The 13569-nt window shown below is 42.2% G+C and overlaps 2 protein-coding genes across 2 annotated transcripts; one reads left to right on the top strand and one right to left on the bottom strand.

Annotated features, from left to right (window-relative positions):
* Positions 1-583: 583 nt before the first annotated feature.
* On the top strand, positions 584-1626 carry LOC118106786 (P2Y purinoceptor 3-like). The gene has a single exon (XM_035155577.2). It carries the CDS (start codon positions 614-616, stop codon positions 1604-1606), a length of 993 nt encoding a protein of 330 aa, XP_035011468.1. The 5' UTR covers positions 584-613; the 3' UTR covers positions 1607-1626.
* Positions 1627-2856: 1230 nt separating this feature from the next.
* On the bottom strand, positions 2857-11741 carry mfsd1 (major facilitator superfamily domain containing 1). Its single transcript, XM_047339628.1, has 16 exons — positions 11490-11741; positions 11268-11320; positions 10388-10500; positions 10216-10258; positions 10012-10079; positions 9701-9809; positions 9446-9548; positions 8885-8983; positions 8614-8725; positions 7525-7581; positions 6911-7067; positions 6012-6109; positions 5758-5870; positions 5585-5632; positions 5352-5418; positions 2857-4370 (listed from the first exon to the last, which is right to left on the bottom strand). Exons 1-16 carry the CDS (start codon positions 11659-11661, stop codon positions 4367-4369), a joined length of 1416 nt encoding a protein of 471 aa, XP_047195584.1. The 5' UTR covers positions 11662-11741; the 3' UTR covers positions 2857-4366.
* Positions 11742-13569: the final 1828 nt, after the last annotated feature.

Genomic DNA, 13569 nt, shown 5'->3' with positions numbered 1-13569 from the left:
CGAAGTGCAGCTCGTGCAGGAGCTCCCCTCGCATCCTTGAGGGAACGCACCTATGCATGCACACGCGTGACTGGCATGGGTCCGCGGAGGTGACACTAACCTGTGCGCGCCGTTCCTCAGCATGACGAGCTCCCTCTCCGCGGTCAGACAGAGATGAAGTGAGCGCACCGGGTCGGGAGCAGCCGGAGAGAGGGAGGGAGGGAGAGAGAGGGAGGGAGAGAGCAGCCAATGGGATGCCGTGCGTGTGCCTGCGCGCGTGTGCGGTGTGTCATTTAACTTGGCAATAGCAGCATTAATTATGTCTCTCTGGGGGAAAGCGCAATCGCATGCTACAGTATCTCAGCCTATTATGTCAGGCTTTTTCAAACGCTCCACTGTGTGCCAATCTATTTGCTCATGGCCCAGATATGGCGCTGTAATGGTTTTAGATTAGACAGGTGTGTGCTGGGAACAAGGGGGGGTGGGGAACTCACAAGTTGAACAAACACCTGCATTTGGTATTTGCACACGTCACACACTGTAGTAATAGGTGAGGGGCAGGAGGACGTATCCATTTATCAGGTGACGAAGGTTTGGACTGGTTCTCCAAAAGTAACCCAAGTTGACCTTTTGAATGGAGGACTTCCACCTCTGTCCGGTGAACAGCTACTACAAGAGGATCCTTCTCCCCCTCTCCTACAGCCTGGTGTTCGTGCTGGGCCTGACTCTGAACGGCGCCCTGCTGTGGTGCGTGTGCTGCCGGACGCGTTCCTGGAGCAGCACGGTCATCTACATGACCAACCTGGCCGTGGCGGACCTCCTCTACGTGCTGTCCTTGCCCCCGCTCATCATCAGCAACGCCCGCGGGGACATGTGGCCCTTCGGCGACGTCCTCTGCAAGACGGTCCGCTTCTTCTTTTTCGTCAACCTCCACTGCAGCATGATGTTCCTCGCCGGCGTCAGCGTGCACCGGTTCCTCGGCGTGTGCTTCCCCATGGCCGCCGTGCGCCTCAGGACCAAGCGGCTCGCCCTCTTTGCGTCAGGCTCGGTTTGGGTCCTGGCCACGGCGGAGATCTTGCCCACGCTGGTCTTTGCGCACACGGGGGTGATCAACAACATGACCGTGTGCTTTGAAATGACTAACCCGAAGCAATTTGGCGTTTACTTCCCCTATGGGCTGTTCTTAGCCATAGTGGGGTTTCTCATCCCGTTCCTCGTCGTTGTCACTTGTTACTGCTCCATGATGAAGGCGCTTTACTGCAGGGCCGCTGGCACCATCTCCAACACCAGCACGGCTCTCATGCGCAACAAGTCTCTGTCCACCGTCTTGCTCGTGCTGCTCGTGTTTGTGGTGTGTTTCGTGCCATACCACGTTACGCGCACCGTGTACCTGTTCGTGAGGGTGTACATGCCCGCGGACTGCCAGCTGCTTAACGTGGTCATGATCTCCTATAAAGTCTGGAAACCGGTGGTCAGTTTCAACTGCTGCGCAAACCCCCTCCTCTACTTCTGGGGCTCCTACCGGCGCCGGCAGAAGCTGCGGGCCTGGCTGTGCCGGAGGAAGAAGAGGGTGCAGCCCGGGGTGTGTGTGGTGGATGTGGGCAGCAGAAACAGGTCCGGAGGGTAGACAGCATCCATCACAGGACTCAGGCCAAACAGTGACTTTTATCATAAGTAGTGGACATTGATATTTATAATAATAATAAGGACAATGCCAACACCGTCTAAGCTGTGTTTAATAACTCAATTTATTATGTTGATGTTAAGTATAAAAGATATGTAACTGGAAACATTCAACAGGTGACAGAAGTCCCTGACTTGTGAGGCATCCTTTTTTCGTACACTTTAATCTATTCTACTAACTTAATGTAACCTATAAAACCTGGAAGAACAGCACACCTAAGGACATAATAGCAAATGCTGAGATTGCTAAATGTTGTTATTTAAAAGCAGGGATACTGTAGCCAGGAGTGATATTAAAGCATTTGTGGGAATTACTGCCCTCTGTCGTTTGAAGAGTCTCTAAAACAGACACTAAAAAACAGCATCCATGGCACCATAAAGCAGCAGCATCATTTTATGACAATTTCCTTGGCTCAAAAAACAAACTGCAGAGTGAAATAGACTAGATAGGTTCAAGAATAATCTCTGTGGAGATAATAATTAAAGCAAAAAACACAACATGAAAAAAGGACATTTTGTAAGCATCCTCTTTTTTTAGTGCATACTTGTCTGGAGCCGCAGAGCTACAGTGCAGGGGGAGCAGGCAGATGAATGAAGGGCATCATTTCAGAACACTCCTGTGGGCCAGTGAAGACAGATGGGTAGAGCGGGGATCTGGGAGCTGCGAGCAAAGGACAAAATACAAGTTTGACTAAAGAGGAAAAGGAGACCTCAGTTTTAGAGTCACTCGTGTTTAATTTGTGGTGCTGCAGCAGAACCAGTCCTCCGTGTCTTCTTAGAAAAAAACAAATGTATCGCCAGTGTCAAGATTAGAGGCTGAACTACATAATAAATGGATTTGTGTTTGAATTGTGTCCTAAGTGTAGTGTGTGTGTGTGTGTGTGTCAATGTGTGCATACCTGAGCTCCCAGTCTGGAAAGGTAGCGGTTGCGTGGGCCAAAAGCAGACATGGGTGCTAATCTAGCAAGCCCCCCCTCTGTCAGCTTACTGGGCCGTCTTTTAATCCTGCACCAATAATAACGTGGCCATCTTTATCATCTCCGCACCCAACAGTAGAACAATTATGTAAATATTGCAGGCAGCATTAATCACCTACTGGCTGCCGCTAAAGGGCGAGAACACAAGTTATTACAGTATATGGTGAGGTAAAAAAAAAAAGTAGCGCAGAGACAAAGTTGTACAAAAACAGCAAAGTCTTTCAAAATGTGTCTTTAATCAAATGCAGTTGTTCCATGAGTGATGTTTTATCAAATGGGATTTGTTTTTATACAACAAAAGACTTATTTTAAGTCATAGCCATCCTTTGATTGTACAATATATCTTCTTTAATCTCTCATATAACCTCTTGTGCGTAGATCAGCAACAGGTAACACTTATTTTCTTCATTAAACAAAGACTAAACTTTTATAACACCATAGTGCAAATGAGAGACTGGTGAAAAGATCAGGATGGTTTTGGAAGTGACACAATTGTCATTTAATCTAATTGCTACTGAGCGTCGTCTTACATGTGTTGACTGTTTTGTTCAGAATTTGACTGGGACTCATTTGACCGACTGAGGTAGTGAATGTTAATCATCCACAGTCTGATGACGACACATGCAGACAAATGTCATTCTACCACCCTGACACGCTGACAGTTCAGCAGAGTGCATGAGTGCTTTGTTGCACTGTCCAGATGAAGCAAGCAAAACCTTGGGACAGTGCTTACGACAAAATTAATTACCTGAGCTTGATAAATGAGCAGAACATATTCTCCGAAACATTAGTCATACGCCCAACTGTTACTTTATCAGATCGCATAATAAAACTGTTTAAAATGTGCATTTCTTTACAGGAGTAGTTGCACTGAAAAGTTTGTCTTTTTTATCTCATCTTTCTCATCATTAGAGTAGTGTTCCATTTGATTATACGACAGAAAATAAACTTTTATGAATTTCTAAAACCAGAACAGAGCAGATTAAGAAATTAGGAAATAAAAAGAAGTGTAAAGACGAAAGATTTAAGCTCTTTTCGAGATTATCCACCATAAAAAGTAAATGACGCATATGATTAAAACCAAATATGAACTCAGGGTCCAGTAAGAAAAACTTTGTTTGGGTTACTGTTAACGCTGACAGATGCTATACACATAAATGAATTATCTGTAATAAGGAAAGTAACAGAGTTCTGCTCAAAACCACTTTTAAAAAGAACTATAAAAAAACCTTTTAAAAAAAACATTTCACATATATACATATAAAACACTTGAATTAATATAGGAACCCTATATTATGAGTGGCGTTAGCATTTGATAAAGTAAGGGTTATCGATACCTATCCACAGGACATGAGTCTCATCTTCCGCTGATCAATTTAAATGTTTTTAAAAAAACATTTCAAGCGTCTTAACTCACACACCCAGGAGTCAGTGATGAGTGAGAGGTAGACAAAAAGGTGAGAGGAGTGACCGTGTCCAAAGGAAGATTTGCAATTTGTCCTTATCTGGATGATATCAGCTATTAATACACGATTATGTAATAGCCAGGGTCAGTTCTGGTGGGAAGAGCCACAGATGACAGCACTGGGCAGAGTCAGTAGCTCAGCCCTGCCCCCGTGGCAGATGATTGACAGCTTTGGGGTGGACAGTGCATTCCCTTGCTCCAAAGCCCAGGACCATGTGTGTTCCCCTCATCATCATCATCATCATCATCATCATCATCATCATCATCTGCAAAAAAACAATGACAGCACAGAGCGGAAAATATTAGTCAGTCAGATATAATATAACGTAAGCTGTATTAAAGAGTAGATACACAGAGAGACAGAAACAGAAGTATGGTTTGATTATTCAGTATGTCCCACAGACTTAAAGCCGAACACAGGTAGTCAGTTGTTGTCGCGAAACCAGCCCTTTAAGTATATATGAATGTGAAACCTGTGACCTACATAAATGTGCCCACCAGGTTAGCCAACGCAGGAGCCATTTCCTGCACATTGCGGTAAAGTAAGTCTTGTTGTTCTGCTGTTCGTGAAAAGGGGCTTTGCCACGAACACAGCACAGAAAGTTTTAAGTCACAAAATTAAGCTCTTTTTCCTTTTTACAGTAGCACTGATAACACAAGGTGGGTAATCAGTAGGCCACCAGGTTTCCTTTAATACAAACCAAATAAAAACTCATATCTACCAACATATCAGTGATAACATGACACATCACCTGAACGTAGTAAAACTTCTTAACCTTTTTAACTATTAAAACTAAGAGTTGTCGACACAGTCACATGATGCTGCGTGGGAGTCATGTGGTTGGAAGGAGGTTTAGATGATGGGACCAAAGAACAAATCCATAAAAACACGGTTCGATGAAAACAATGACATTGACAGCAACTACTATATACCGAAAGCCATTTACAAAAATCTGAAATAATTTATTTCATCTCACTGTAAACTCAGAGTAGCACGGAATAGAACAAATATCTATATATCTATACCAGTTTCTCTAGATTTGGACTAAATCGACTGCAGCAGGTTCAGCTGAGGACGCGTTCAGTGAATCAGCGCAGGAGCTCCTGCAAGTGTTCCTGAACAAAATATGCCGGTGGCACTTGATTACATGAGTGGGTGGTTCATTATGTTTCTGAGATGCTTGTCTAATTGTTGAGTAAGTGGCTGGAATAGCAGTGGCTGAAGGTGAAGGGTCAAAGTTACTCACTCTGCGTCTGAAGTGGCCTCTTTTTGAAGTTTGGCTCTGGCTGCAGCCGATTGGTTCAAACCTCCTCCTGCAGAAAAAAAAGGGAAGTGGTGTTTGTTTAACAGTGACAAAGGAAAGGGAAGGATGCCTCGTGAGAAAATAAAGAAGAGGGGTAGACTGAGGTAATAAAAATCTGAGAGAATATGGCAAAGGACTGAGGGAAGTGTAAAAAACGTGAAAGAGTCTTCTCTTACCTCTGAGATAATCCACAAAGTACAGCATAACGCCTGCCATCAGGGCAACTGCAAGAAAGCGAGCCAGAAAAACAAAGTGTAGAATCACTCACAATGTCACTGTCAAGTGTCTAACAGGAGTTTGAAAGACTCTTCTCTCACAAGCACACACAAAGCCAGAGGAAAATACTGACGGCAAATACAGGCGCAGAAAAACACTTCCAAAACCAGGTATCCTTTGGTGTCCAGGATGGCTCCTGCTGCCATGGCGATGAGAGCGAGTCCCAGGTTCTGGATCGACTGCATGCTGGTTCACGGAGGAAGAAAGGCAGAAGACAAACCAATGTCGATTAAAAAATAAACAAAAACAGCAATGTGCTATGTGTTGGTGGACCATCCACACAAGCAGAGTATACTGTATAGTATGGGGGTCAACGAGGGTACATACAAGCCATAGGCCGTCCCCAGCTGATGCTCGGGCACCACAAAGGCCACCATGGGCCACAGTGCACAGGCCAGTAAAGAGTAGGAGACACCCAGCAGGGACTGGAACACAAGGAAGCAAACACATGCTCTCACGTTACTTTACATGGCTCTGCACAGAATCCCTTGGTGAGATGTAACGCAACTTGATATACTGTATGAAAAAATGCTTTAAGATGATGTTGTGCTATTGATTTGAAGAGACAGAGGTTTCTGGTGTCTATTGTTATATTTCTTCATCATTGTATTTTCAACAGATTTGGTTATTCAACATTTGAGATTTCCTGTCACTGGTTTGAAGTGGGCAGAGTTTAATCAGAAAAAAAAAGGTTATGACACGTACTTCTGTGCGCTAATCAGGATTTAGCTTAAGCCAAAATATCTGATCAAACCACACACAGAGTTCAGATGAAGCAGATTAACCAAACATTTAACTGTTAATAAATCATAGATAAAAGGTTGACTGTAGTTTATTTAGTTGTGAGGATTAAATGCTTTAGAGAAACACTAATGTTTGTTCAGTCTTCAGGGGCTTGCAGCAAAAAAAGAATGTGTAACCTTCTACTATCACTACCAACTAAGACTGGAGGTTACACTAAGGTTTCTGTAGAGAAAAAAAATCAAAGCATTTGTAACCACAAGGCCAAAAATTCTGCAATAATTTTGAATAAATACGGAGCCTAAAGGACCTTCAACTATCCTCAATGACTGCGATTCCTCCATCCACCTTGTACACAATAAACCTTACATACCCAGAATCTCAGTACATACTAGTATTTGCTAACATCACAATTAATTCCTTAAATCCATCTTACCATTGTTCATGAATTAACAAAATTAATGTTTCAATTCCAGGGACATTACCATGGCGATCCATGGGTTCCAGAAGGTGAAGGCCAGCATCATGTGAGCGGCGAGTGTGGCGGCCACGGCAGTTATTACCCAGATCACATTCTTCCCAATCTTATCAACCATGAAGCCCAGAATTGGAGATGCAGGGGCTGAGATGATGTACACAATACTGAGAAAGACAGAGAATGGAATGAAGGGAGTAATGAACAGTACATCCACTGCACTGATGCTGAAGACGTATATATATATACACACAGAGCTACTTGAGAGACTGAGCTCATACTGTCATACTGACGATTGATCTTTGTAACTAGACTCCAGAACAATCTGCGTGTGATTCTGTAAGTTTGAGTCTAATGACAGTAACCTGGAAACAAACCCTTTGCAAAAATCTTTCTTTACAAACATGATGCTGAGTCATTTCTTTTATTTTGTTCCCAGCTTCAGGTGCTTGAAGATTTCTCAGCTCGCAAAATTCTAATGTTGCACCGGATAATGTAATTTGCTCCACAGGAAGTATCAAAATGTACCCCACAGAGGAAATTCAGAATACGTCAGCAAGAGCAGACTATAATAGTGTTAGTGCCTTAAGGTCTCCGGGGCCTATTACACCTGATCTGATTTACCTGTTGACAGCTCTGGCTTCAGCCGGGGAGAAGTTGTATTTTTCAATGAAGAACACCCTGTAAACAAAGAAAATGAGATGGTGGGCTCACGGTGCAGTGGGATGTTAAGACTTTATGTTGATGTGACCTCAAAGGGAACAGAAATCAAACAAGTGCACCACTAGCTCTCTCTCTCTCTCTCTCTCTCTCTGTCTCACATACATAGTTTTCTGCCACATTTGCATAACAACTATTTGCTCTGTAAGCACTGACCCTCTGTGGAAGAAAAACATGTCAGTTGCTAAGTGATTTGAGTGTGCCTATCAGTGGAGGAAATACAGGCTGTGATAATTTCAATTGGTTCCTTTCACTGAAAACCCATTTGTCAAACCTCTTTCCATGTCTGATTTCCCTCTGTCACTCTCTTTGTGGGCTGACGACATCGCAACATTGAGAGGTTGCACTGTTAAATCTTTCCTTAGACATTAGCATTAAACTAATCCCAATTTATTCATTCCACACAAACTAAAAAAAAATACCATCTTGTTTAGGAGCTGATAATCATGATATACATTATTATAATAATAATAACTTAAATATCTATAGTGCCTTTCAAGAGACCCAAGGACACTTTACATATTTAAGGGGACAAAGACGAAGACATGGAGGTGCACTGAAGTGGGAGGGATTTTGGACAGATTGGGTCAAGTCATTTGCAGTATTACAAAAAATTTGTTTCGAGTATTTTTTTAAATCACCAGATGGATGTGGCATTGCAAATATATATAGATATATATCTATATCTATATAGATATATATCTATAGATATAGATATAGATAGATAGAGGCACAATATACAGGCACAAAAGCACATTTGTAGTTACTGAATTAAATTAAACACCATAATAGTAGCATATTATCTTTTCCTTTAATCTGATGTATTAAAGTTCTATTTGGAATAAATAAGGAAATACTGTTGGTAATTAGTGTCAATGGTCACAACAATAGATATGACGATTTGTCAGTTATATCTTTTCGAATCCCGTTTAGACGTGTCTAAGGTGGTGACTAATGTCTGTGTTAGAGATATGCCACTGATACAGTACTCACTGTCCAAGTCCAATAAAGGGGAAAATAGCGACGTAGTAGCACACACAAATGAGGAAGATGAGCCACAGTGGGAAGGGGAAATCTTTCACGTCTGTCAGCTGGATCACCTCACCTGATGTTCAAGACACACAGATTAGCTTGAGGCTATTATTTGACTTCAACAACTGTAAACGACAAACAGTGGCTTGTCTGACAAAGATGTTCCAGGTTTTAACAAAGGTTGAAGAGGAAGTAAAAAAAAAAGAGAGCAGACAATCAAAGAATACATTACCTGTTTTGCCTTGTTCCTTGTTGAGTATCCTCTCTGCTCTTCTGTCCAGGAACCCCAACACCAGGGCACAGCCCAGTGAAAACAGGCAGGTTACACCAGCTAAGGACAGAAACAGACATAAATACAAATGGAGGAGACAAGGAAATGTAGGTTTCAGTCAGATATTGGCAAAAAGGTTATCCAGAATTCAAACTGGGATACATGATGACTGCTGTTGGATTCTGTAGTTCGTATGAATTCAGATCAGATTACACTTACATTTACAGAAGTGGTGAGAGATTATACAGAAAAAAACCAGAATACACGGTGGAAGCACTTTTAGCTCAGTTCAGAAGCAGATGAAGACAATTACGAGAATTGACACTTCTCTTAACTCCTGTGACTCATCTGTAGCAGCCAGCAGCACTTTTACTTCTTCATTCTCTTTGCCTCAGTTTACTGCGTAATCTGAGGTCATTAGTAACAGAGACAGGATCTAATATCTTCAGCACAGACAGAGGAAAAGCTGAGTCTCGATGTTCAACACTCCCCCAGTCCCAGCTAGAGCATACTAATATTTACCTATCATGAGTGAACCGCCCAGTGCGGTGTATCCAGGAGAGCCCACAAGGTCTGCGACTCTGTTGTACACCCAGCCCATAATGTTCATGTTCACTGTGCTGCCCTTGAGACGGGTGGAGAGTGAAGTGAACGGACTTAAAATTCACTGTATCAATAACATGGGCTGTATGTTTTGAAGCAGGTTAATTCACCATGGTTACAGCCTAGAAAAAGCATTTTTTGGGGGAAAGCACGTTCCATTGGCAGCATTCTTACCAGTCGAGCCATGCTCAGCTGAAGGCCGAACACCAGGTTAAGCTCCTTCCCTTTGAACCAGTTGACTGCGTATGTGTTCTGGGCCACAGCCAAGGACTCTCCACCGATACTACCCAGCAGAAGAAAAACAGGGAGGGAGAGCCGTGTGAGTTACGTGAGAGCCCAGGTGCAACATGAGCCTCAGACTGACAGCGTTGAAAGTCTGTGACTAAGTAGAAAGACACTGGGCTCAGATTTAAACAGTCAATGCAGGGTCAGGTTAACTAGTGAGATTGTGAAAGAATGTGTGGCAAAATTAGTTATTTTTTTACCCAAATACAAAACGTCCACATTCCATCAGCCAGTAACGGTTCAGCAAAGCTCCAGTAGCAAATATTACCTTTGTAGAAGTGGGAAAAGAAAACAATTACATGTCATCCAATATATGTATGCTTTCATCCCTACAGAAATAGATAATTTGAAATTAATAAATATTGGTTATTATATTTTATCTTTAGATCTCAGAGTAAAAGTACCTGTCCAACACAGACAAAGAGGGAAAAGATGATGGTTCCCAGCCTGTGAAAAACAAAACAAAGAAGAAACTGACCAAGATGACAAGCATAAAAAAAATACTCCATCCTTTCACTTTCACTTCTGGTGTTTTATACCTCCTGAACTCAACACAGACGCAACACCTGTTTGTACCTGATGCCGAAGACCCTGTCGAGCAGGAAGCCCCCGAAGAAGCAGAGGATCACGTTGGGCCAGGAGTACCAGGCATACAGCTGCATGAACTCTGCAGTGTTGAGATTCAGATCCTGGTTCAGTCAAGGAGGAAACATGTCAGAGTGTCAATGATGACTTCAGCAGTTTTTACCAGTAAAATGTAGATGTGAAACTCAGGTTAGTCTGTGAACTGAAATCCTCGAGTTGAGTGTGGTAATATGGCTGTACTGGTCGGTTTATGAGACAAATTTTAATGATACTTTCCTGAATACAGATGTCTAATCTAGGGCTGGGCGATATAGACAATACTAATAACAACAACAATAATAATATTAACAGTAGTAATAACAATTTCTGTTTTATGAAACACTTCTCAAATCATAGTTACAAAGCACTTCACCATTAAAAAACACAAGTAAAAACACCTAAAAATTAATATGAGCTCCCAATAATAAAAACTAGAAGTAGGCAACATCAGGGAATGCGGAACGATAAAAGTACATGTTGAACTTTGATTTAAAGGAGACTAAAAGTTGCCAAGATGAAACTTTTCACATCAGTAGGTAATTTTAGTTTACTTTCGATTTCAAAGACTCAAGTCAAGGTTTGGTTATCTATATGATAGAACATTAAAACCAACTCTCTATTACACCTGAAGGATGTCGATATAAACTGAACTTTTCTTATATTACTTGTGGGGGGAAATAATAGTGTGATTATTATTGTTTTATAGCCCAGCCCTCGTCTGATCTGTGTTTCAAGTGAAATAAAAGAACTGGTCACTTTGTGTCAACCAGCCATTACTATGAGTTTCTGTATTCATGGTCATGTCCTGGTGTAAATGAAAAGGTTGAACTACCTGAAGGACTTGAGTTTGAAGAGCAGCAGGGTTGTCATAACAGAAGTAGCTTCCTGCAACACAACAACAGACATAACACAACAACATGTCTGTAACGTGACATGAGGAGGAGGGAATCTAACACAACGTTTCTTTAAAGGCCATTTGTAACTTATTGGAATAAACCTGCTGCACATTAAAAGGAGGAGCTGAGGGGAAGTCAGGGCTGTAATCTGCTCTCACCGAATCCCAGGAAGCACATGAACCCCAGGACGACCACCCGGTGCAGGAGGTGAGCGGGGTCACAGATCGCGGGCAGCGCTCTGCCGGGGCCCCTGTCAGCCTGCCCGCCGGAGGGAGAGCCCTCATCCCCCTCCTCTCCCAGCAGGCTCCGCCGCTCCTCGCTGTCCGCCATGTTCGTTTGATTGGGAGCAGTGGAGGGGAAAAAAACAAGTTTAGAGGGAGGGAATCGATCATGTGACCCGACAGCGGTGTCACGTGGCGCTGTGCTGCGTTCAGGTGATGCCGACAGAATGGGACGTTTGAGTTCAACGCGAGTTATTCCGGTTTGGCGGGATGTTCATACTTGAAGTAAAAATCCAAATTCAATTTCTGAATAGAGATTTTAATTATCAGTCATATTTCTCTTAGCATCTAAGCTACGAGGCTGTTAAACGATGTTTTATTCACAAGTCCACATTATATCAACTGCGTTTTCAGACAAACCTGTTCTATTCGCGGTGTCAAAGCCAAATACTACACTACCCACAATCCTCAGGTGTAATAGCGACATCGCTGATTGGCGGAGCTAGGTGTTAGCGTGTCTGCAACCGCGAAAAACTTGCTGGCTACGATGGAATAAGAGGTAGAAAATCACCACAACAAGGTCTAATTCAAGAAGAAGCCACTGGAAGACACAATGGTTTGTGGGATGAGTTGTTCCTTCACTCTTATGTAATTATATCCTCAGTCTTGTACCTTTGTCTTTTTCCATTTTCTAATTCTTTCATCTTGTGGCTGGTCGGCCCGGTTCCAGACTTGAAAAGGTGTGAACAATTGCTTGTGAAACCAGAGCTGTTCAAAAAGTGGGCAGTCACTGTTACGCTCTATTTCTCGGGGGTTAAATAGGATAAATAAACTAAATTAGCTTCTTAGAGGTGTTGACATTTAAGTAATTGTAATGACCTCGACATTACTGTTGCATGACAGTGGTTCTTTGACAGCATTAGGTTTTTACTTTCACTTTGAAAAGATCGACGCCCACAAAAATACCTCTTTTTTTTTTTCAATACTTGTTTTGTCACTGTCCCCGCTCATCTATGTTTTCAGGACACGGAACATTTTCTACATAACAATACTGGTCATTCTCCAACAATTAACTTAACTTCAAAGCTTTACTTTTGTATGACACCCTGTTATGGTTTGGTGTTGCAGTTGTCCTTGCCCTGTTGTCAACAGTAATAAGCAAATATTTTCAGCAGTGTCTGAGCACGCTCTAACTGTGGTCTGGATTTGAAGTCGTGACATGACTTCAAAACCTTTGATCTTGAATGTCGCTGAGTTCCAGGTCCGTTTGTGGGTTAAGGTTACACGAATGTTGTAAATTTGTGTTTTTCCAGCTAAATAAGAGTGAGGTTCAGTTTCATACCTCCGTGCCAGCCAACAGCCATGGCCAAAGGCATAGTGTTTTGTCTGCCTGTCTGTACATCCCCTTCTTGTGAAAGAAATGTCTAAGGAAATGTTGTTTTTTTCAAATTTGGTACAAAATTCACTTAGACTCTAACGTATCATTTGATTTTGGTTATTGAAAATTCAATGTCATTCACATTAGTTCGAGGGGTTGATCACCAATGTCCACTTGGACTCAAATGTGAGGTGATTCGAATTTGGTGGTCAAATGTCAAGGTTCCTGTGACAGTCCCGAGAACTCATAAGCTTATATTAATAATAAGAATATTTTTTTTCGAACTGATATCTTCTAGGATAAAATTATGTGTTGACATTTTTTTGGGACAAAACGTTGTAAGCTTGGATTCATACCTTTCAACATAGTGACAGCTTTCATTTTGCCAAGAAAATATAAAAAAAATAACCCTTACATATTTTATTAAATTCCTTCAAGGTCATCATTGCATATATAACGTGGGTCTGGACAGATATGAATGTAAGCTGCGACGTGACTGGTTGGTGGAGGCATACAATCGCCTCATGCTTATACTAGTTTCACTCAGTGAAAAATTGAAAATTTAAACTATGTGTCAAAATGGCTCTTTTGACCTACAGCTTAAGTCTACAGCTCTAATAAGCCGCCCAAAAGCCACCT

This window comes from Hippoglossus stenolepis, chromosome 4 (assembly GCF_022539355.2).
Source record: "Hippoglossus stenolepis isolate QCI-W04-F060 chromosome 4, HSTE1.2, whole genome shotgun sequence".
NCBI classification, from domain to species: domain Eukaryota; kingdom Metazoa; phylum Chordata; class Actinopteri; order Pleuronectiformes; family Pleuronectidae; genus Hippoglossus; species Hippoglossus stenolepis.
This window is presented reverse-complemented; position numbering and strand designations above follow the sequence as displayed.

Bases quoted from the DNA above. Each gene is read 5' to 3' on its own strand.
- LOC118106786 (XM_035155577.2), top strand. From the start codon at position 614: ATGGAGGACTTCCACCTCTGTCCGGTGAACAGCTACTACAAGAGGATC.
- mfsd1 (XM_047339628.1), bottom strand. From the start codon at position 11,661: ATGGCGGACAGCGAGGAGCGGCGGAGCCTGCTGGGAGAGGAGGGGGAT. The intron at 10,259-10,387 runs GTACAAACAGGT...TGTTTTTCACAG, and splicing joins GACAGGGTCTTCGGCATCAG to GCTGGGAACCATCATCTTTT. The intron at 5,419-5,584 runs GTAAGAGAAGAC...TTTTTTCTGCAG, and splicing joins CTTTGTGGATTATCTCAGAG to GAGGAGGTTTGAACCAATCG.